General features: G+C 36.5%; 1 protein-coding gene across 3 annotated transcripts in view; it reads right to left on the bottom strand.

Moving 5' to 3' along the window:
- TNRC6A (trinucleotide repeat containing adaptor 6A) overlaps window positions 1-25,269 on the bottom strand; it is a 97,222-nt gene that overhangs the window by 59,252 nt on the left and 12,701 nt on the right. For all 3 annotated transcript variants that reach the window (XM_060124695.1, XM_060124693.1, XM_060124694.1), the window contains 2 exons: window positions 15,787-15,874; window positions 8,560-8,581 (listed from right to left, as the gene is read on the bottom strand). In XM_060124695.1, the coding sequence (XP_059980678.1) occupies window positions 8,560-8,581; window positions 15,787-15,874 (110 nt within the window). The remainder of the gene's footprint in view (window positions 1-8,559; window positions 8,582-15,786; window positions 15,875-25,269) is intronic.

Raw genomic sequence — 25,269 nt, 5'->3', positions numbered from 1 at the left:
TAAAGGAATTTAAAAATTTAATTTTTGATTAATTTGATTTTTTAATTAGAAAAAATGGTCCCAAATATATATAAAAATGAAGTTCAGATAAATTAAAGTTAGACTATACAATGCTAAAATTTTTTAAAGCTTTCAGAAGCACAGGCAAAACTTTTTCTAAAATCTGAATAAACGGTAGGTTTTCTCAGCATAAAAATGAGTCAAGAAATCAAAGAGTAAAAATTGTTAAGTTTGAGCAAATAAAATTATGCAGCATTATTTTATTTTTTCAAAGGTGTCTGTGTGTATATATTTATTCCAAATTAAAAGGCAAACTGGAAAATATTTGTCCTTTGGAACAAGTTAAAGGGATCCATTCCCTACCCCCCTCCCACTGCCCACCCCAATTTTCCCTAACCAAAGGGGAAAAGGTACTGTTTTGGTTTAAGGCTGCTAAACCTAACATAGGAAAGCATTCAACAGGGTCACTAGAGTTTAGGACCGGAGTCTTAAACTAAGAATATAAATGTTATTTAATTTTGCTTTCCTTCTTCTAAACATATATTTGCATCTTCTGCATATGTACCCCCTATGGGGTCTGATATTTAGATATTTCTACCTGGTATCTCATCCTCAGAACAACCTCTAACATATAATACAGTCCATAATCTTAGAAATTTTTGCATCAAACACATTAAATGGAACGTTAATGAGCTTCTTATACAGGGAGCTCATGTAAATAGATAACAAAAACTCTAGGCCCAAGAGGAAAATGGGTAGAGAATAATGGGCAATTCATAAGAGCAAAAAAGTACAATTAAACATATGATACTCCATTTTATCAATAAACAAACTGATTTATATTTAAAGCAATAAAATACCAATTTTGGCCTGACAGATTTATAAAGATAATATATCCCATTCTTATGTTGCAAGACATATTCCTTGCACTGTGGCAGAGACACTGCACTGTGATTCACCCATGCTGGGTTGGGTTCTACTTTAATGAGAGGAAAAAGCCAGTCATCGTCTGGGTGAGGAGGAACTCTGAAACGACTGGGGAAACTGCTAATATGATGTTTCAATGGACTAAAAGGTTGCTAGGATACTGCAAAACCACAGTTGTGGGAGTTACAATTTACCAAGTATCAGTTGGATGCCACACAATTTATCTAATATCTCTTTATCCTCACCATGATTCTATGCATTTGAATTATTACTTCCATTTTACCAATAAGGCAACTAAGGGCAGAAGAAAGCTGCCCATGACTAAACATCTAGTAAATGGCGAAGCTAAAATTTAAAACCAAATCTGACCCCCAAACTAATGTTCCTCCTAGTATACATTTTCATCTTACTTATAAGAGCAAAATCAAACTCTCCAAAAATAAAGGAATGACTAATTCTGGCTTAATGACTTTGAAAGCTACAAATCAAAATTTTCTAACAGCGTTTATAAGTTATCTATCACATACTCAGCATTAACTACCCTCCAGTGACTTATGTTCTATATTATATATCATTTCATTCCCACATTAAGTAACCTGGATTATCTCCTTTTAACAGAGTCAAACCGAAGTTTAGAGGTTACAGTACTTGCTCAAGGTCACAGAGATAAGAACTACAAAGGCAGTATTCAAATCCAAGTTTATCTGACTCAGAAGACTGGACTTTTAACCACTATGCCTGGTTTACACAAAAATTCCAGGATTATCTTATTAGATGAATCAATGCTTTTCGCTTCTGGCAAAATGCTGCCTTTAAGTAACATTTTATCAGGCGTACTTTCACTAAGGCTACTGGCACTGAGAGAGAGAGCTCTTAGTAAGCATTCTGAAGCACAGCTACTATTCTAATTAGAACTACAAGTATACAAAAGTGAAAAAGATGATATATCATGTGTTTTTTCCTAGTCTGGAGCTTTCTTTTACCTGGTTATAACTGATAAAGCTATTCTTGCGAATCCATCCCAACTTCTACTCCAAAATTTAAACCAGAAGACTCCTGATTTGTTTTCTTTGAAATTGAAGACCTAATTGTTGCCCAAGCAGAGTATCTCAGGGCTCAGGACACAACCATACCATGCCTCCAACAACTATAGGCTCATTAGTCTCTGAATCTAGTTTTTGACAATAGTTTACTTTGTTAACTGCAGTAATCTCTGCTTTTCTCATATCTATTTCCTGTCTCCTTTGTCCTGCTCCAGTCTCATCAGACATCTGAATTCACCAAAATCTTTAATTTCTACTTATTTTAATAATTTATTAGTATTTATAAGCAAAACACATCTACATTTGGTAGAAATAAAATGGTTCTTACCTAAAACAAAAAGAGGTCCTTAGCATTCTTCATAACCTCCTGAGTACATAAATCTAGATTTACATGTATAAATCTATATAAATCATTTTTCTTTCTCAGTAGGAGAAAAGGAAAAATGGTGACTCTGATATACCTAAAAACAGTACTTTTTATTGACTCCCATGGAAGTAGAAGCCCATTTCCCCTCTTCCCGTTAGTGCATAGTTAGAAATCTTTTTGTTACACAGCTCAAAGACATCTTCATAGAAACACATTCACCATTAGTAAATTCTTAATCAGTAACAACCTCCTCTTCTTCAAAGAGGTCAGTACCCATTTGCCTTCAAAATCTCTCATAAAGCCAAAGTACTATCATGGCACATTTGGAATCAGAACCTGGTCTTCCAAATATTACCTAATACCTGCCTGTGGTACAAAAGTCATGTTTCTACCATGCATACTGTGGAGAAAAACACTGAACTGAACCCCGGTTCTATCAGCAGACCTTTCCAACCTGTGTGCCAGGAATCGGTTAGAGGGATGCTGAGGGGAGCAGCACTTCAGAGTCCAGGTGACCAGACTCTCTAGATCGTCATCCTCAGCTGAGAGCAGCCTCTTCTGTTTACAATAGCCCCACAAATGTCATTTTCTACATGTGCCATTATGTGAATAAGGTCAGGCAATGTGCTTCAAGTCACAATCTATTTGCGCCTCAATCTTCTCCTGTATGCAGTACAGTGATCCTTTGTCAGGCCACCAAAGTTCCTGAATTTCATTATTGTAGGAGGCTTTGTGATTGAGAAACTTATGATCTCATGGAGAAAACAGAGTGCTAAGCTGAGATCACAGGTAAAAACATTTAAAACAAAGATGAGAATGGAAACACACTGGGGACAAGGACTTGGAGTTTTGTTCATGCACAGCAGTGACCACAACAGTGCATGAAACAGGGTGGGCACACAATAAATATTTCATGAATGTTAAATGGTTCCTGAAAAGTCAACCACTTCACACATCACAAAATTGTCGAAACCTCTCTGATTCAAAAAATGTTGCTGGTAATACAATTTTTTATTTATTTCTTTGTGCTCAGTCAACAGGGAAATACTATAAAATCTGTTAGAAGATCTTTCTGTAATATTTTTAAAAGATGCATTGTTTTAGTTCATTCATTGCATGTTATTAAACCATGGGCAATGGTGTAGCTCTCCTGTTCTGTCTTCCATGTAACTAACTACAGGGATATTTTCAAAGAAAAAGAAGCAGTAGAGCCCAGTAGGGTTAGTAGTCCAACCCTTACTCAGACACCAATCACCTGCATAACCAATAGGAAAGTTACTTAACCTTTCTTAATCTTGATTTTACCTGTAAATGGTGATAATACTATCCACTCTCATAGGGCTGTTGAAACGATTAAATGCAGGCTTATATTGTGCTAGTACACACTGATGAAGCCCTATTCCTGTATTAGTTTTTAAATATCCACTGCGTTAAGTCTCACAGTTCCCAGGCTGCTGCCCTGGTGCCTTCGCTGGGTCCCACACATTTCCCAAAATTCAATAGCTAGGAGTTACTCTTAGCACATTAAGATCTTAGGTCTGCTCCAGTACAGTGTTATGAATCACTGGTGCCCATTCACTATTAGTAATTAAATATTTAGAATCTCACCTTGACTAATGAAATATAATCAAGCACAATATAAATATAAAGCACAGTCCATGCTACAGAGTAGGTGCTCAGAGTTAGCTATCTTGACGCCTCCGATATGATGTGACATGGAGCTGATTTAACAGCTCTTGAATATTTTGATCACTCCCTAGATCAATGGATTTAAGTAATGAAATTGTGTTTGACAGAAAAACAGAAAGGCTAGAATTGAATACAAATAATGGTTTCCAACTATGGCAGGAACAAAAATGTGTTTTAAATGTTGATTCAATTCTCATGAGTTTTTAATTAATCCGGAAAGAGAATAGCCACAATTAACTATGCTTCCCTATGTGATCACCAGAAAACAAAAAAATCTGTATCAAATTTTCTCTATTCCTGCTTCCATCCCAGGCTCCCCTCATCTCCTTTAGGAGCTCTAGGGTTTGCTATTCTCTGTAATTAGCTTGCTTATGAAACCACTTGAAGAAAGCACTGGCATGATATAGACAGACAGAAAAATAAATATTAGCTGTCAAAAATTAACAGTGCTTATTCTTTTGCAAGGAATGTACAATCAGTATGCTTCCAAAACAAGCCAGTGTCAGAGCTGGAAAGCTGTTTTAAAAAAATGACGTTTAGAGTTCCCAGTCCTTCCCTGTCTTTACAATGTATAGGTCCACAGGATACCCATCCGTTCCTATACCTCACCATAATTTTTTTAGCGCTTCATTCCCCTGCTGTTTCAAAGAGATACTCATCATATACATATTTTAGAAAGGAATTTCAAATATTCAAACATTCAAATAGCTATGCTCCTTACAGTTTTTCCAAGTTCAAGTCACAGGTAAGAATAACATTTTCAGAAATTTCATTATGTCACTCATTATAATGGTCCACATTTTTATGAGATGACGCGTGAGTCCACTGCACCAAGAAATAAACATCATATTGTTTTCATATAAGAAAGCTGGTCAAGAATTTAATTTATAAAAAAAAAAAAAAAGAATTTAATTTATGATACCTTACAAAAATCCAGCTTTTATACAGTTTCACCACTGAATGAGAGCAACATCAGCAGGTATTATTTAATCGGGAATGGCAGTAGCCTTAGAAAAAGAAATAGCTCATTAAGGCAGAATTCTACAGGGAGTGCCGGGCCTAACCAGTTATGCAGTCTGAGCACTAAAATCTTGACTCTTAACAACCAAGAAGGCTCTAGAACTATGTGGTCCAATAAAATTTAAAATTCAGTTCCTCAGTCACATTAGCCACATTTCAAGTACTTAATAGCCACATGTGACTAAACCTGGGCTTTATATAGACTCTATAATATAGAAAGACAAAAATGATGCTGACAGTATAAACTATAATCCTGAATTAGGTGAATTCTCCTAATTTTTAAATGTTGGCAATCAATTAAAAATTTAAAGGATAACAATAAAAACACTGCGTGGAGACCATAGGAGATGAGGGAGAAATGACAACTAAACAAATTACCTTGCATTGGATCCTAGAACAGAAAAGTTAATGGAAGAATTGGTGAAATCAAAATACAGTCTGGAGTTCAGTAATACCAACGTATGTCAGTTTCTTAGTTTTGACAAATGTACCACAGAAACGTAAGATGTTAATAATGGGGAACTAGGTGAGGTCTATATGGAAACTCTCTGTACTATCTTTTCAACTTTTCAGTAAGTCATAAATTATTCCAAAATAAAGTTTAGTAAAAAAAACAACGGTGTGAGCCAAACCCATACCACAAGCCTCCTAAATTTATAATCTAATCACTGCCATAAACACCATATATTGTACACACCACGAAAATAAATACATTTTCATGAATCAGAATAAGCGTGACCAAGTATGAAGGGAGCTGCCATCAAAAGAAGGATGAAGTGAGTAAAATAGTTGGCAAAACAACATAAAGCATTTTGAAATGACTTTCATATACTCAGCCTAACATTCTCAGAATTGTGGAAAATCTAAAAAAAAGATTCAAACATGTTCATGTTTTATGTATGGATGTAAAAGAATGACTTACATTTGGAAAGGATGTAAACAGTAGGTACTCAAAGGTCATGTCTGAAGAAACAAACATCCATGGACCAGTCAAAAATCTAAGATAGAATAGTGAGTGCCCCAAGCTTAATACACATCACAACACCCTAAGAAAATGGAAAGGGAAGGATCAAGGGCAGTTAGAGATCCACTAGAAGATGAGTTCTGAGAGCGTTAGAAAAGCTGAAAGGCATCCTTGGCTAAGAAATGGGATCAAAAAGAAACAAACAGGAATGAACATGAAAAAGATAAGAATGATCTGAAAAGTATAAAGGAGTGATGGGAAACAAGTTGGTTAGATCATGGGAGGTCAGATTAAAGCGGGACTTGAAAGGCAACCAGGAGTTTGGTTTTGAAGCAAAGCAACAAGGAACAACTTGACATTCCTATCCAGGTGAGTGGTGTGAGAAAAGTGAAATTTTAAGAAAATTAATTTGGTCATGTTCCTACTAAAATTTTTTTTGGGGGGGCCACGCCACAAGGCTTGCAGGACCTTAGTTCCCCAACCAGTAATGGAACCTGTGGCCCCTGCACTGGAAGCTCAGAGTCCTAACCACTGGACTGCCAGGGAATTCCCCACGTTCCTACTGAATTAATTTGGCAGTGCTATTCCCTACATCATTCCACATCCCTGTAACTTTCTTAGACATCCAAATTCAAAGCCACAATATCACCTTCTGATCTCACCAGTTGCCAATCCTGTCAATTACATCTCAAACATCTGTCATCCATCTCCTACCTCTACTGTCAAGACCTCAGTTCAAATCCTCATTACCCTATTCCTTCTCTTCTCTCTCTGGTACTGCTCCTTTTTGGTGACACTAGACACAACTGACAAAGAAATGTTCTTAAAGCATAGCTTATGACCATGACCTCTAAATGCAAGAACGTTTGCTGGCTCTCCACTCTTTAAGCAGCATGAAGTCCGTCCTCTGGTTCCCCCTACCTCTATGCCTATATTCGGCCCCTTCCCTTTAACACCCCTATACTCATTCTCTGAATATTCCCTCTTCTTGTCCACCTGCCTCTTCTGCCCAGTGTCTTTTTTCTGTTAGCTCCATCTTTCAAATCCCTGCCCATCTTTCAACCAAAACTTTCCATGTAAGTAATTGCTAGATTTAAAAGAATGAAAAAACAAATGATGTCACCATCTTCTTAAGCTCTTCAGTGGCTCCTTGAGTACATTTAGCATATAAGGCCCTCTCTGACCTGGCCCCTGCCTACCTCCTTCAAAAAACCCTTCAACCCTGACCACTTATCACTAGGTATTTAATGCTCTTGGAATACCACCAATGCACATAACATCACATTATGTCTTGTCTCTGTGCCTTCAATCATGCTGATCCCTCTGCCATTTCATTCTTTCTTTGACCGGCTGTCTCATCTTTAAGACTCACAACCTCAAAAAGGTCTTCCTTATCTGTTCTTGTTCACTCTCATACAACTGCACCTAAAAATGTTACCTTAAGCAATGCCTTGGACTTCCCTGGTGGCACAGTGGTTAAGAATCCACCTGCCAATGCAGGGGACACAGGTTCAAGCCCTGGTCCGGGAAGATCCCACATGCTGCTGAGCAATTAAGCCCATGCGCCACAACTGCTGAGCCTGCGCTCTAGAGCCCGCGAGCCACAACTACTGAGCCCGCACATCACAACTACCAAAGCCCACGCACCTAGAGCCCGTGCTCCGCAACAAGAGAAGCCACCGCAACGAAGAGTAGCCCATGCACCACAATGAAGAGTAGCCCCTGCTCTCCACAACTAGAGAAAGCTTGCACGCAGCAACGAAAACCCAACGCAGCCAAAAATAAAAATATAATAAATTTATTTAAAAAAAAAAAAAAGCAATGCCTTACCTTAACCTCTAATAAAAACAAGCAGTTTTGAGTGCAGTATCAGCCAAATGCAGAGATTATACTTTTGGTACAGCTTACGTAAAAATTCAGAATCTTTAGGCCTAACAAGTTCAGCATCAGAGAGCCCTACACCTTTCATTACAGGTAGTCAACTCCTGGGAAGGTGAAGAACTCCTGATTCAGGAATGTGAGAGGAATTAGGTTCCTGTTTCTTTACCACCCTGAAGTCTTTTGCTTGGCATGTACTGGGGGGCTGTTCAACCTAACCATAATGTTAGCAATCTACTATTCTCAGTGATAATATAGAATGGATGTCAGTCTGCCTACAGGAAGGAGTGGGGGACAATATTATACAGAGAACAAGGAATAAAGTCCTAGAGGTAGCTCCAGACAAGAAGACTTTTAGATGGAAGACTGAAGGAAAGGCACATGTGCTCAAAGACTCCAATCAAGGAAGTATGTTAGGAAGTGGTGTTTATTCTAGGAGATAAATGTAAGGTAGGTCTCGAAACTGTATTTTTAAGGTGGTAATTAATATATACTACAATAAATCATAAACCCCAAAAGATGACTCCACGGTGATGTCACTGAAGAAGTCTGTCCCCACCCCCTGTTCCTTTCATGCTCTTCTCTCTCCCATCCTGGAGGTGAATAAAAATGCATATCAACAACCTTCCTTTAATGAAAAAAAGAATAAAAAATAGCTTTAAACAACGTACCTTTGATTTTTTGTTCAGTGGCCTAAAATAAAAACAAACAAACAAAAAACAATGTAAATATGAAACTGAAAGAAATGGATTGTTATGATAAAATGCTCATATATTACTATTACATAAGACATACACATTTTTATTAAATAAGGAATTTGTCATTTAGATGAACTGCATAGGAAAAGATATGCAAAAAAAGCATGCTTTTCCCACAGATGTGCCCCATTGTCCCTGACACAATGTTTATTAGTAAAAAAAAATTCTGGAAATGCTTTAGTCACAAAGCAGAAAAGACACCATTGTATGACAGTATAATAATAATAATGATAAATGGAACTTCTCTTCATTTAGTTTTAAAATTATATAACTGTCATCTTTACCTTTAATGGATCTAATGAGGTTTTCAAATGTTTAAAGGGCTTCAAATTTTCTTGTATCACATGATAAGACATGAATTAAGTTTTCTGGAAGAAAAGCTGCATAAAGCTTCTTTGGCCAAATTAGTTAATACATTTAACTCCTGGAAGTTAGGCTGCTACAGTTAAGCATGGTGAACTTTTAAGTATTTTTGGGTGGGAAAAATTCTGAAACATTTGTCACTTCTGACACATCTGACAATTCAATTAAAATGACTGTGTTCTGAAGTTAAGCTGACATGGGCCCTGCTTCCCATGCCTGCCCCTACTTCCACTGTCTCTGACACAACAGGGAGAGGGGCTTGAGGACAGGAGGACTGCCTCAAGGTGGCTGGCTCAAACTTCAAGGGCCTCAAGAGGAACTGATTACAGACAAAGGCCACAAGTGAAAATCAACTTTTTGATTATGCCCAACTGTGTGGGAATCCTAAAAGAAAAAGATACAAGGATAGGCAGGGAGGTGAGGGAAGATTGAATAATTAGTAACTGAATAACCAGGAATTGCTTCTAAATGAAGATAAAGCTTTTCTTAACTGTCATAGGGCAGGATAATTCATTTTGCTTAGTCATATTAAATTGTTACCAAAAACAGCATTTTTAAAATTATATCATTATAGAACTATATGGTAAAGAACTATATGGCAATTACCATAATATTGAAGCCACACCAAACATTAATCTTTCCCCGGAGAGCCAGAGTCCATCTAGGCACTGAAGTACTTTACCAAGTTTTAGAGCACTAGTGACACATAAAATAATGGAGGCCCATCTTTTACTTTATATGGATCGAAAATTAAAAAAAAAAAAAAATTGATGGAAGGACAATGGCAAAAGACCAGTCAACTAGCTTGAACACTTCATTTATTTCTGGAAGAAATTGTTTTTAAAATCTGGTAATATAAAAATAGTCTTATTAGAGAGAACTCAGTATCTGAATACTTCCAAGTATTACAAGCACCATGTCAAGCTATAAGATAACATAATTTTCTGAAACCCAAAAAATAAACACGGAAATTATTCTGCATGTTGAAAACAGATTGTGTGTTGTTTTGTGCGCTGTTTTGGTTTTTTTTGTTTAACTCACCTGTTCTCTTCCACAGTTTACTTCCAAAGGAAACTAGGCTACAGTACATAGAAACCATGACCACATTACTAAACCCCAAGATATACAGCGTTGCTCTTCTAGGCCTTACAGCATAAAGGATATCTACTATGCCAACTCCTTTGGGAAAGAAACCTTCATGTTGCTTGAGAACAATGATCCACCTCATTCAGTATTGTGTCATCTACAGAGAACAGCACCAGGGGACACTCAAAGTAGTGTCTGAAGGACACCCATCAGAACACCAACTAATATAGTGAAAGAATATAAGTAATAGAACCCAAGAGCTCCCGATTACGAGGAAATGGAACTGAAAGAGTTCCATTTCGTTCAAATAGGTTTTTGTTGGTTGGTCCAGGGAACTTGTATATTACTCAAACTATTAAAAAGAGAATTTTCCAAGTGAGGTCAGTGATTTTAAGAATATTTGTCTGCACTGTTCAAAATGGTGGCCACTATCCCATGTGTTTACTGACCACTGAAACAGAGCTAGTGTGAAGTGATATGCACAAAATACATACCAGATTTCTATTATTCAGTATTTTTTAAAAAGGTAAATAATTTCATTGATAATATTTTATACTGACTACATGTTGAAATAGTAATATTTTAGATATACTGGGTTATATAAAATATATTAAAATTAACTTCAACTGGTTTTTTTTGTTTGTTTTGTCTTACTTTTAAATGACCTTGTCATTTAAACCCTCTGGGTCTCAGTTTCCTAATCCCTCAAATGGAGAAGGAGAAAAAAAAACTGTTCTGCTTACCTTTTCAGGGCTATTGTAGGGCTCAAGTAAAATATAAAAAGATCTTTTCTGGATAAATAATACTATTCAAACGTGAGGCATCACTGTGGATCTTGTACAACAGAATTAAAGGATTCTGGCAAACCGAGAAGCAAAAGTATTTCTATTTTGAATATTTTTTTCTTAAAAACAAAAAACCTGAGCTGTGATTCCACAAGCAATTATCACCATTGCCTCAGTTTACTAGTGAAGGCATCAGACAAGTGGCAGACACACCCATGCCAGGTCCATGCCAGGTGCTTTGTTTCTGTCAGGCTCTGCACCACTTGTCCCAGCTCCTCGACCCCTAAGTACACCTCAGTGGTTAAGAGCTCAGAGTCTGAAGCCAGACTGCCTGGCTTTGCCTCCTGGCCCCACCATTTACAGTGTGACCTTGGTCAGAATTAGTTAACTTCTCTAAAGCTTGGTTTCCTCATCTATAAGACAGGAACAAAAACACCTACCTCAGAGTTGTTGTGAGGCTAAAAGGATTGAACTCATATAAAGAGCTTAGGGGAAAAAAAAAAGAGAGCACGCTTAGGACAGTGCCTAGCATACAGAAAGCATTCAACAGATATTCCCTAGTGCCCTACTCACCCATGCTTTGGCTCCTTCCTCTCACAAACTTGACTCAAACTCACTCCCAGCTCCCAGGTCCTACTTTTTTCCTCTTTTTCTAATCATCTAAAATGTCTTAACAGTGCCAGGTATTAGAAACTAAAACAAGGACTAAAGAATTAATAGTTTGATTCACTTATTTTAAATGAGATAATTACTGGTTAGAGATCTTTTCTGTGATTTCTCAGCAACCAGCACACTGTCTAGAACCCAAGTCTGCTGAATTATATTTTTAAAAAAAGAAAAGAGAAGAGTAAGCTTAAATAAGGGCCAGGACTGTAAAGACAATACCTAACTGCCCTTGATGAGTACAATGCTCCAGGCCTGGTTATATTACCACTTAGGTTACTGAGAAAATTTGCTACTTAGACTGATGAATATGGTCTCTAGTCTCAGAACAAAACAGCCTTTGGGAGACATAACTAGTAAATACTAAAATTTCCAAAAAGGAGGAATGAAATTGGAAGTTTTCTACAACATAAGTCTAATTTAAGCTCGAAATGAGTACATTTAAATCCACAAAGCCTTTTATAAAAATCCCTTCAAGCTTTTAACACAATAACAAAAATATCCATGAACACTGACTTTTAAACATTCTCAACCGAAAGATCCCAATTTGTGTTGGTGCCTCCTTCCAACCCTCAACCATTATATGCTTTCTAGGAACTACAATTACATGTTTAAAGTAAAGTTTATACTAAATGATCCCTCTATAATTAACCTATTTCTCATCCTCCTTTTTCCTCCTCACTACATTTCCCTCAAGATTCCATCTAGAAATTTCTTCTAAAAACAGAACCTAGAGATAAATCCATGATAACAACCTACTACTACTATTGTTACCCTTTTCTTAAGTACAGAAACTACATTCCTGTGCTGTATCAAATTATTTTCTGAGCCTAGAATCAGAAGGTAAGCAAATAGCCATAATTCTTAGATGTGAAATAGAAGGCTTTTTAAAAAATAAAAAATCATCCATTGATTTCTATTATTAACTAGAGATGTATGGAACTGAAATAAAATAAAAACCATGTAATTTTGTGTCAAAAATTTTTTAAGGAATTTAAATATTTAAATTGATATTTAACAGACAAAATTAGAAAAACTATCATAGTACAAATAGTGCAGTGAGCTTTGTTTGGTGTCTAATTGTTTATATAAGGAGTTGTATATCTAGTTTTTTATTTAAAATAGAAATTAACTCTGGTCTGAATTTAAATTTCTTTAAAAGACCACAGTTAGGGACTGTTAAATCTGTTCTCTGTATTCATGGCATAAAGACTTATTAAATGCCTTATAAAAACCACCATATTATCTCCAGCTTTAAAGTTCACCTTTAGTTGGTGAAAAATAAAGTAAAAGTATAAGATAATGTTCTGTACCAAAAGGATAAAGCCATAGCACCGAGTTTTGGAAAACCTAGGGGAATAAGAAGATTTCAATTCTATTCCTGTTCTGTCACCCTGATGGTGACACTTAACTCATTTTAATGCTTGGGTTCCTTATATATAAAATGAATGGATTAAAACAGCATCTGAAGTCTTTTCGGAAACAAAAATATATAGTTTTTTTCAAAGTGTGCATAGATTACATAAAACAGACAGATTGTTTTTACCATAGTGAATTCATGTTTCAACATTTATATAAATGGGCCTGTCTCCCTAGCTTATGGAGATCTCTGTCACCTACCTGGATACACCTGCTGGCTCCTACGACAGACAAAAGACAAGCTCCAGGAAACTTATCTTAAAACTCCTGTGACTCACAATATATCATATGGGCTATAAGTGTGCCAACTTGGGATATTTTTCCTTTTATTTTGTTTTTAAAGAGCTATTTGGTAACAGCCTACAGAAATACCAGCTGTCCTCATTTCACCAATGGGTTGTATTCAAATTCAGTTGTAAGCTGGTTATCTAGAATTCAGAGAACAGTCTTATTTACAGTGGCATTAGTCTACTAAGCTTAACATTTATTAGAGATATTAAATATTCCTTTATATTGTGTTCAATCACTAGATATTACTTTTTCTATAGGATACATAGGAATCCCTATTAATGCTGAAGATCTGACAAAAGAAAGGGGGAAAAAAAAACCCTCCCCATCTCTCTAATGGCTATGGAACCGTATCTCTGATGATGGTTCCAGTGGGACACAGTTGGGGTGAGAGCCTGGAACCCTACAGTGAGTGAGGCAGGGATGGAGTGGTAAACAGTATGAAGAACTCACTTCATATTGTGTGAGGGGCCAAACGCCACGAAAATCATCATTCGTGTGTTAAAGACACTGCCTTGGTGATTTAGATTTGGTTATAAAGAATATAAAGGTAAACTTTAACAATTAGAGTCATTTATTTGTATATGTTACAACTTAAAAATTATACTCACATTACATATTTAAAAATACAATATGTAAAATTTTAAAAGTTCTCATTACAAGAAAAAAAATTCTCCAATTAGGTATGGATATGATTAACCAGATTTACTGGGGTGATCATTTCACAATACATACACAAATATTGAATCATTATGTTGTACAAATGAAACAGAGGCCTAAGGCATTATCAATGCCAAAACTCTATACTAGGAGTCTATTCCAAACCCTATGACAATTACCAATGCATCTCTTCCCATCACTCTTGAGTTAACAAACGGCCGACAACAAGGGTCACCTATTAAGTCAACTCATCCTCATCACTCTTAATCCTCCACAGTGCTCTGTACTCTGCTCTTCCCCAGTTTACTCGCTTCATCACACCCTAAACCCTGCAAGTTCAGAACTGAATTATATTTCTTTTCCCCTTTCTGTGTATCCCCTAACCTGGTTAACTGCTCCCAAAATGTACTCAGCCACTCACTCTAGAACCTAAAAGTCAATCCAGGTTACTCTCCCTTCATATCCTTTCAACAAATTCTATGGATTCTTTTAATAGTCCCTTCACCAATATCTCAGTCTCTAGTTTCTACCCCTTCCAATCCAATTCCACAACTGGCCAAGGTTCTAAATACAATTTTAAAATACAAACTTTTATGTCACTCTACTAAAATGTCTTTGGTGTTTTCCCCAACACCCGATGGCCAAAATGGGAGAAGTGCCAACAGCTATGACCAACCCTCCAGTCTCACCCCGACACTTCTACACTTGGCTCCTTCCCACCACCACCCCCTGCAATCAAAACCCATACTTTAACACATACAGGCTACAGACACTTAATTCTCAGTTTGTACTGCTGGAATCATTTTCCATTCTGCTCCTTATTCACTTGGCTAATTTCTATTCTAAGAAAACTTCCCTGTCCCTTTACCCCATTTCAGGCTGAGTTAAGCACTTCTCTCTGTGCTTCAACAGATCCCTACCTGCCATAGTTTTGTATCCTGTTTTTCCCTACTAAATAGTGTGGAGATAATGATGTTGCTCTAGTCTATATCCAGTTCCTAGCACAAAAAAGGTATATATTAAAAATTAAAATCATAACTTTTCATTAGAATACAGAAATGGAACAGTAACATCACTGGGTCTTTTAGAACATTTTTAAGGTCCCTGAAATGTTGATGTAGCAGGAGATGAGTGCCTAGCTCAGTTAACTGTCATCAGCCTCTAGTATTAATTTGGAAAAATCTTTACAGGCAACTTTTATTTTTCTGCAATTTGTGTTGCTTTGATTACAGTTTTTGATTAATGTATTGGTTAAAGATCTTTTGCAGCAATTATGTCTTAGGCTTATTTTTAAATAACATAATCTTCAAATTAAAAAAATCAGCCCAGGTACTAAATAAAAAGAGAAAAGGAAATTGACACTTTGTTTCCTATTATGTTTATTACTATTTCCTTTATTACTTTATTTTCTATTATGTGTATGTATTACATTATCTTATTTTATTCAACTCTCATTTTACAAAACATAAGGAAACTAAGGCCCAGAGAGGCTAAATAAAGTTGATGGCCACACTGTTCTGTACGCTATGTGGGAGAGCCTGATTTCAAAGCCTCTCTATGCAGCTACAAATTCCATGCTCTTCTCACTATAAAATGATGTATTATGAAAACCTAGGAGCACCTAATCGAAAAATAAAGACCTATGCAAAGCACTTACCTTCGAGAAAAATTATTGGCAAAATCAAATAACTATGCATTAAATTGTACACACTTAACAAGTTACTATTAATGCATATTCAAAGACATTAAATATTAAAATGAATCTCCACTGAAGTTAAAACATTAAATCAAATGCTTTACATAATCCGATAAGAGTAATTTTCTTTTTTAATCTATGTTTAAACTGCTTAATATAAATAGTTGATACATATACTACCTTCTTTTGAGCAGCTTCCTTCTTTTTCTTGTCGTCTTTTTTCTTTTTCTTTTCTTCCATCAACTGTTCTTCTTCTTGCACTAAATCCCTGAACCACACAGTTGCAATTAACTTTCCCAAAATGAATTAATAACAGTAATGTTGCATATAGATTCATTTTCACTCTTATTAGAAGACATGGCAAATTATTCTTTTATCAATCATTGAAATAAAACACAACTTGCAACCTCAGTCTAACTATACAGCCACTGCACAGTACTTTTCTTTAGTAAGCCACAAATAGTAGAGCTTTTATCTTAATGTTATATCAAGGAAGACAACCTAAAGTTAGCAAATTTTACACTGGGAAACAAGCAACTTCCTCCAATTCTAGCATGTAAACATGAGCAGAGTTACCTTGCTTCTGGCCCCAATTATCAATTAGTAGCTAATGGCAATGCCTGGAACCTTCCCCACAATCCCCTCCTGACCAGGTATCTGGGGTATCTTCAGCTCTCCTTGCTCTAAAAAGCTTTATACCTATTTTTACAACACACCTTATTCATAAATAGATGATTTGTATTTTAGCATTATACTAATTTCATATCCTATAAACATTCTAAACTATTCTATCAATACTTGGGAAACAATCCATAATGCACTAATGTAGGTAAGTTTGTTTCAATTCTTAAAATCAGAAATGTTCAAATCTGTCAACAGAACCTCTGGCTCAGGATTTCAAAATGAATGGGCAAATGTATTTGTCTCCTCCTTTCTACTCTCCCTCACTGAAATGATAGGGAAAAGGGTACTAAATCTATTCAGAGCTGATGAATATATAAGAGCAAAGGAAGCTGCAACCTAAGAATAAACACAAGAGAAGTCTTAAATGGCTGTATGTGCCATCCTGTGGTAGAGCTCCAGAGAGGCTCCAAGATTAGAGCTGGCTGAGCAAAATAGGCACAGAGCAAAGACTGCATAAGGAACAGAAAGGCCACAACTACTCAGCTCTTTCCATCCACTTTCCATTCCTATATGGCTACATGGCCACAGGTAGCAAATGCATTTAAATCCAAAAAAACAATCAACATCCTTCACATACACAGGGCTCCCCATCAGCATCCCCCCAACCCTTTCAAGGTAGGGGACTACTGGGTAATGAAATCTACACAAAGATGGAGGAAACATACTCAAGTTACCTACATTAATTACCCTAGAGTCTAGAACCTAAACCTTCATTCATAATATCAACAGACAACCAAAAATCACGAGATACTTAAAGAAAATCAATACACAAAGAAAAAGTACCTAACTCTGCCCTGAGGAAGCTTTCCGGGGGGGACATTTTGAATACCAGGCAGAGAAGGTTCAAGGGACATGAACTAGACACTTGGGAAATTGTAAATAATTCATTAAGGCTGGAATGCATATGGCAGTGGGGATGCAGTAGAAGATAAAATGAGAAACACAGACAAATACATACAAAACTAGAAGGGGTGCTATAGGTGCACTCCATTGAGATTACACAAAACTTAAGTTGGCTTTGCTGATGGAAGAAACTGAGAGAAGACGCAGGGAGACCATGAAAAACAAAATGAGTGACATTATGTAAATTGATGATAATTTAGTAAAGTTAACTATACAACTGCTAAAATCAGAAGTTGGAAGAAGAGGATGATAACTGTTGCTGTATTTCATTCCGTTTTGTTCAAAGCAGCACTGTCATGTGGCTAATAAAGTAGCAAAACAAATTCAAGCCAACTGTAATCATGACTCATTCTCTAGCATTCTGTGTGAGGGAGGTAATGAGACTGAGCAAGCTCACTCACTGTAATCCTGGAAGCCAAGGCTGAGATAGCCATAGCATGTGAGAGAAAGAATAAATTCGTAAACAAAAGCAAATAAGTTACATCATTGTCATGTTACTCAACCAAAGCTGTTTACTAGCTCCAAATACTTAAACTCCTTCAGCCTCAGTTTCTTCATTAAAACTGGGGATAAATTACCGTATGCACCTACTTCCTAGCATTTCTGTAAGGTTTAAATGAAGAATGCTTACTTAACACATTTGAGTAAGCAACTCAAATGCCTAGTCAGGAACCCCTCTCACCAATTCTCAGTGGCATCTCTAAGACTGTATTCACTCTACTTTTGTCAAGATATTTAGGGTCACTTATTATGCAGAAACTCAGGAATCTTTAGCATTTGTTCTTTGTGTTTGCCTGTGAATTACAGACAAGTCCTTTTCTAACCTTGTTCTACATCACTATAATTTTACTCTATGGGATGTTCCTTTACTATTTAACCGGAATTTTTTTCTCCCTTCTCAAACTTCATTTTGAAGACTTTTTGATGACATTAGCAAATGTTTTCCTGACCAAAAATGGTCTCTTTAGTACTTAAAAGATGAACCATATTTCCTCAAGGAAATATTATAGTATCAGTTGATACCAGAAGCATAAGAGAAAAAAGTTCTCTTCTTCAATACTGTCATCACCACCAACTAACCACACTTTTCCCAGCTCTCCTTCAGAAAGCCAACTGGAAAAAATATATATAAATATACCTGAACACTTCGACTTTCAGAATTTAAATGCTAGTAGAGAGTCATATAAGATATTTGATTCTATCTTTCACCATATCTATCAAAAGGAATAAGGGTCGATGGATCTGATAGGTCTAAGTTGTCCATGTTGTACATGCTAAGTTGCACATGCTCCACAAAGACGACATTCCAGTCAGCAATCATTCATCCCTTGAAAGTTAGTAGCAAAATATCTCAAATATGCAAGTTCTGTATCTAGGAATGAGAACAAACCTCTGAGTGATTAAAATGTTACAGTGACTATGCTGGGCAGTTTAAATATATTTTCCCATTTGTCACTTTTTTAAAACGATAGGGACAGGTTTCCCTTCTACAGATGAAGAAGCTGAAGCTCAGAAAGGTTAAGCGACTTGTCCAAGGTCATACGGCTAGTATACAGTGGAGTAAGGATTCAAATCTTGGTTCTCAAAAGTCATGGTCCTTCCTTTCCCCTACACCATAATACCTCCCAAAGTACTAGCTCTCTTTTCAGAAGCCACAGAGAATAATCCTTTTCCTTTAGATAGGCTAAGTGATAGATCTTCTCACTTTTATCCTTTCTCCAGACTGTGTGCCTCCACAATCCTTTTCTTATTTCCTTCCACCTTTTATAAGAACACTTAAGAACAATGTACTACAGGAAATACAAAGTATTGGAGTTCCAAAAACCATGGGGTGTATAATCAGGAGCAAGAACTGCAAAAGACTCAAAGACAAAGACTAAACAACCACTGGTTTTAACAAGAGGGGACCAGGCATTGGTGATATTTAAGACAGCAATTTCAGTATTTTTTATTTTGTGAATGTTTGTGGGAGGACAATGTGGGAGAAACAACTAGACCACAACCAGTGAATAGTTGTAAAGTCCATACTTGAGGAGTTCAATCGTTTTGTGGGGTTTTTTTGTTTGTTTTAAGAAAAAAGAGAAGTAGGAGAGTAGCTAAAAAGCTATCAGAAGTGAGCAAAAATGCCTGTCTTTTTAAAAAAACACTCATGAAAAATGCAAGCTGCATGACAGAGTACACAGTATTCTACCATTTGTGTATAAAGTGAGAGAGCCTATGTATTCATATTCATCTGTATGTGTCTAAAATGACTCTAAAAGAACACCTAAGAAACTAATAGTAATTGTGGGGGAGGAAGCAGAAGGAACTAAGCATTTGGGGCCCAAGAGGAAGGGAGATCTCACTGTATAAACCTTTTCATACAGTATTTTAGTTTCTGAGCTATGTAAGTATTCAAAAACTTAAATATTAAAAATTTTCCAGTATTAATATTAAATTTTACTATTTAAAAAGTAAAAGGCTGTTCTGTTTCTGGTTTGCTCGGAGATCCAGTCATGAATGCATGCTATATTCTCTTAGATTTCTTTTTTGTATCTATTGAAATGGTTACAGAATTTCTGTCTTTTGATCACTGATATGATTAACTCTATCAATGGATTTTCTAGTACTGAACCAAGCTTTGCATTTCCTAGTATAAAGCCAATTCAATATATTATTTTTTAAATAAATTGCTGAGTTTTCTTTCTAATAAAGGCAAAAAACTATAATGCTACACTTTTTTTATACTAATTTCACTGGCAAAAATGTTCAAGAATAATAATATCCAGTGCTGGCAAAAATGAAAGTTAAGAGGTTCTTGCTTATATAACTGGTAGAAAACTACTATAACCTTTTGGAAAGTATTGTGGTAACAGTTTTAAAAATTAAAGTTACACATAATCTGAGGATTCCCTGGCCGACCAGTGGGTAAGAATCCGCACTTCCACGACAGGGGCCACTGGTTCAATCCCTGGCTGGGGAACTAAGATACTGCGTGGGGGGGCGGGGGGGAGGCAGGAATGAAGGAAGGAAGGAAGACATAATCTATCCAGCCACCCCATGCTTCAGAATGTGTCTTACAGAAATAAAGCACTAGTACACAAGGCCATATGCATATGAAGGTTCACTGCAAGGTTCACAAGGGCTGAAAAGCAGAAAAGTTGAATGTCCATCAATAAAGAAATGGCTTTATAATAGCATAGCATATTGGATTGAAAAAAAGTTGATCTGTTTATTGATTTGAAGGAATGTCCCTAACATTGTTAAATGAAAAAAAAGCAATTTGCAGAACTGTGAACAGTGTTAGCCCATATTTTTTTAAAGTTGTCTGTATATTTGTATAACTTTATGCAAATTTAAGGAAAGACATGAAGAAATACCCTCCTGAACTAGGACACTAGAATAACCTCACAACTGAACCAACTGTTTGGGGAAATTGTTATGTTTTTTAAAAAGCATATCCCCATGGAAAATGTTATGGTGAACATGCATTATTTTTGTAAATTAGTACCAAAAAAATGTTTTTTAAAAACATCATGTCTAGGATTTGCTTTTACTACTCCAGTCCCCACCCCATCTTCCCAAAAAAGGAAAACAGAAAAATGAAACAAGATTGACAGAATGTTGACAATTGCTGAAACTGGGTAATAGGTACGTGAAAGTTCTTTATTCTGTTCTATTTTTGTGGATGTTTGAAATTTTCCATAATAAAAGACAAAATGATCACAAGCCTCCAACCAAATGATTAAAGGCAACAAGGTGGGAGATCAGAGATAGATGAAGCAGATAACTGTGTGAACCAAGTGTCTTAGGAACAGGAAGAGAATGGGTAAGACAAGTGTCCATAATGGCAACAAGATAGATCTGGGATCTAGAAAGCCCATCCTGGAACTGCTCTTCCTGATGCTTGGTCAGTTTTCCCTACATTCCCAACACGAGTATCATTAAAAACAGTCACTTCCAAAGGATACTCCTGTAAACTGCTGTTGGATATGGACTAGCAAGGACCTCTGGTGAGCAACTTAGAAATATCAATATTAAACTTTTAAATGTCACTATGTTTATGACCCATCAATTTCAATCTAAGCCTCTACAAAAGGAAATGTACAAAAATAGATACTGCAAAATAATAGCCTAAAAGCCAATCGGTAGGGAAAAATTAAACAAATCATAATGTACCTATACCATGAAATACTACGCATTAGTTTAAAAAAAAAAAGGAGGGGAGTTATAGATTTCCATGGTGTGCAGAAAGGAGTTATTAACACAGCAGGTTTGAGACTGTGATCCTAAGAAAGGACTGCAAGGTTGGCCACTGGCTGGTGTCAAGGAACTTGGATTTCAGGGAGGTTCCCACCACTCCCTAACTGATATGGGTAAGCTTAGTACAAACAGTATAGTTTTGCTGAAAGCCTACTTTTCTTATGGCAGTTGGGAATTTTGGTACACGTTAGGCAGAGGGTACCTACATAACCAGCCCCTAAAAAAACCCCTAGGCACTGAATTTCTAACCAGCTTTCCTGGTAGACAGGCTTACATATGTTATCATAATTTGATGCTAGAGAAATGAAGCACATCCTGTGTGACATCACAGGGACAGAAATCTTGGGAGCTTATACCTACCTAGTTTCCTCTGGATTTTGTCCAATGTGCCTTTTCCCTTTACGGATTTTGCTTTGTATACTTTCACTGTAATGATTCACAGCCATGAGTATGACTATATGCTGAATCCTGTGAGCCTTCCTAGTGAATCATCAAACCCGAGGGTGGTCTTGGGGAACCCCCTCAACAAATGTGGCCTTACAGAAAAGATCTCTAAGACACACTGCTGAGCTGAAAAAATGTCACGGCCCAGATCATTATATCATTTGTTAAAAAAACAAAAACAAAATCCCATTAAAAAAAGTACACATCCACAGGATAGCAAGGAAGTGGACCCTCAAGGTACCTGGATGATCTGACTCTCTGTATCCAAAATCATTTAATAATAACCTACAAAATGTTTAATCAATAAATCAATAAGAATGTGCCTGGGGATTCCTAAAGTCAAGCAGTCTGCTGTGTACTGGGAGAACCCAAGTAGAATACATGGTTTTAAACTACAATTTTGTAGGAACAACAACTGAACACACCCGCAATATGGAAACAAGAAATCATTTGGTAGAGGCCATAAGCAAGTTCAGGAAAATAAGACATGCATATGAGCTGTTACAGCTAAGCAAAGCTTCATGGAGCAGTAAGAAGTTGATCTGGGTCTTAAAGAAGAGGCAGGATTTCTAAAGAGAGGTGGGCTTTTTCAAGCAAGGGAGCACAAAAGGGCATGGACACCAGCAAAGCATGGAGAACTGTTAGCATGGCAATTTCAGGGTCCAGTGTTGACTGGGATAGAAAAGCACTGGGTAAAAGTAGGAAATAAATTTGCTCAATAGGGTGAGAAGACTGTTGTAGTAATCCAAGTAAAAGTGTTATGTCCTGAACCATGATGGTGGCAAGTGGAAATGAATAGCAAAGAATAAATCCAAGATAATCACAAGAAATTGGAATAGTTGACAGTATTAATAAGAATGGGGCTTCCCTTGTGACGCAGTGGTTGAGAGTCCGCCTGCCAATGCAGGGGGCGCGGGTTCGTGCCCTGGTCCGGGAGGATCCCACGTGCCGTGGAGCAGCTGGGCCCGTGGGCCATGGCCGCTGGGCCTGCGCGTCCGGAGCCTGTGCTCCGCAACGGGAGAGGCCACAGCAGTGAGAGGCCCACGTACCACACACACAAGGAAAAAAAAAAATATATATATATATATACATATATATATATATATACACATAAATAAGAATGACAAAAGAGAGACAAGATAATGACAACTCCAGATTGTAGAAAGCAAAAATTTTTAAATGGAGGCTCTGCTGTTAGAAATGATTATAGAAAATAGGGGGCTACTTTCCATAACGCCCAACTAGCCTATCAGTCTCAACCTACCATAAGCCAGCTCACCTTCACACAGAAACCAACTGTATGTTACAAGCTAGTTTTGAAAATAATTTCACATCTTCTGCCAAAAAATGTTGTTCACCTACTTTTTCTCTTACAATTTATTGTTTTCTCCCAGCCTTCCTGCTTCTCCTTTTTCTACCTGCTTGTCAGCCTCTTCTTTTTTCCTCCTTCTTGTCCTCCTATGCCTAAATTAATCACCAAAGCCAGTCTAGCACCACAACAGGAAGTCACTGGTAACCTTCAAAGCTGTAATTTCACCAGATAGTAAAGATGGAAACCAAACTGCTGCAAAAGAGGTTAAGCATGATCAGATTTTCAAAAATTTAGCCATGATATGAAAAAAAAAAACCAGGATAAAACTGAAGTTTTTTTTTTTAAATAAGGAAGACTAGTACTTATTTGGAAGTAGAAAAGGGGTTAAGGAATAAAGGTATCAGACAGGGTGATAATAGATGGGGTAACACAAGAGAAGCTTGTTTACAGTCACAGGTAGTTTATACCTGCAAATGCTAAAGTAGTTAAATAAAACTGATACATCCGTAAAATGGAATAACTATACTGCTGTAAAACAGATAAGGAAGGCCTCCATATTCTGATATGAAAGGATCTGAAAGGTATATAGTTAACTGGGGAAAAAACTAAGGTTCAGTATACTATCTTTTGTGTTAAAAGTGGGGAAGAGATAGGAATATATATCCCCCATGTGCTTGTATTTGCGTAAAGGAATTCTAGAAGCACACACATACAGAAACTAATAAAAATACCTATTTGTGATAGAAATATGTGGAGAAAAGAGGACAAAAGACAGGATGGCGGCAACACTGTGTATTTCTAGATAGCATTTGATTTTGAACCATAAAGCATAGGCAGGTAGTGAAGCACAGGCAGGTAGTGAAGCATAGGCGGGAGTGAAGTCAGCATATCTTCCTCTTAAGAATGAAGAGAAAGTAAGAAAATAGGATATGATGAGGTATCAGTGAAGATACAGATGATACATAGTCTGGATCTCTTCCAAAAGTAGGAGGTTGAGCTTGAAGGGGGCTTCTACTGGCCTCATAAACTAAGCAATAAAATAATGCTAGTAAAGGATTACAACCCATTGAATAAATGAAGAATCCATGAGTCCCTACTAATATGAATAAATGAATAAATGGATGAATTAACAGGTAAAGGGACAGATCACACAGTAGAATGTCAACTAATGTAGCAAAAATAATGGACTTAGAAAATCACCATTTAGCAATCTATTGACTCAGGCAAGAATCTTGATGAGAAATAATATATTTACATAGTTTCAAAGTACTCCCAACAATATAATTATTAATTACAAAGAGAAAGTACTAACTTTACAGTGGTGAAACCTGACATATACCAGGTAGTTGGTATTCAACTTACCCAAGTAGTTTAAGTTACCATCGCCAATAATGAGATAAATGGACATGATGCACCTCCTTATATGAGGCAATAAGCAAAACAACATCAGTCCTGTGCTGTTCCTGCCAAAAACACATAATGTAAATCTAATCAAGAGGAAACATCAGACAAATATAGATTGAGGGACATTCTACCAAATAACTAACCTGTACTCTTTAAAAAATATCAAGGTCTTCAAAAACAAAGACAGACTGAGAAACTGTTCCAGAATACTGGTGACTAAACAAACTTGAAAACTAAATGCAGCCTGTATCCTAGATTGAATCTCTGACCAGAAGGAAGTTGTTGTTTTTTTTTTTAATTTGCTCTCAAAGTTATTACTGAGACAATTGGCAAAATTTGAGTAAGATCTGCAGATTTGCTATTAAGATTGTACTGAATAATACTTTTCCAATTTTGATAATGGCACTGTAGTTACTAAGAAAATGTCTTTGAATTTAGGAAATATTTATTTTTAAATTGAAATATAGTTGATTTACAATGTTTCAGGTGTCCAGCAGTGATTCAGTTTATACATAAACACACATTCTTTTTCAGATTCTTTTCCATTATAGGTTACTATAAGATATTGAATATAGTTCCCTGTGCTATACAGCAGGCCCTTGTTATTTTATATATAGTAGTGTGTATCTGCTAATCCCAAATCCCTAATTTATCCCTCCCTCCCCTCCCCTTCA

Source organism: Lagenorhynchus albirostris, chromosome 15 (genome assembly GCF_949774975.1).
Source record: "Lagenorhynchus albirostris chromosome 15, mLagAlb1.1, whole genome shotgun sequence".
Classification (NCBI taxonomy): Eukaryota; Metazoa; Chordata; class Mammalia; order Artiodactyla; family Delphinidae; genus Lagenorhynchus; species Lagenorhynchus albirostris.
This window is presented reverse-complemented; position numbering and strand designations above follow the sequence as displayed.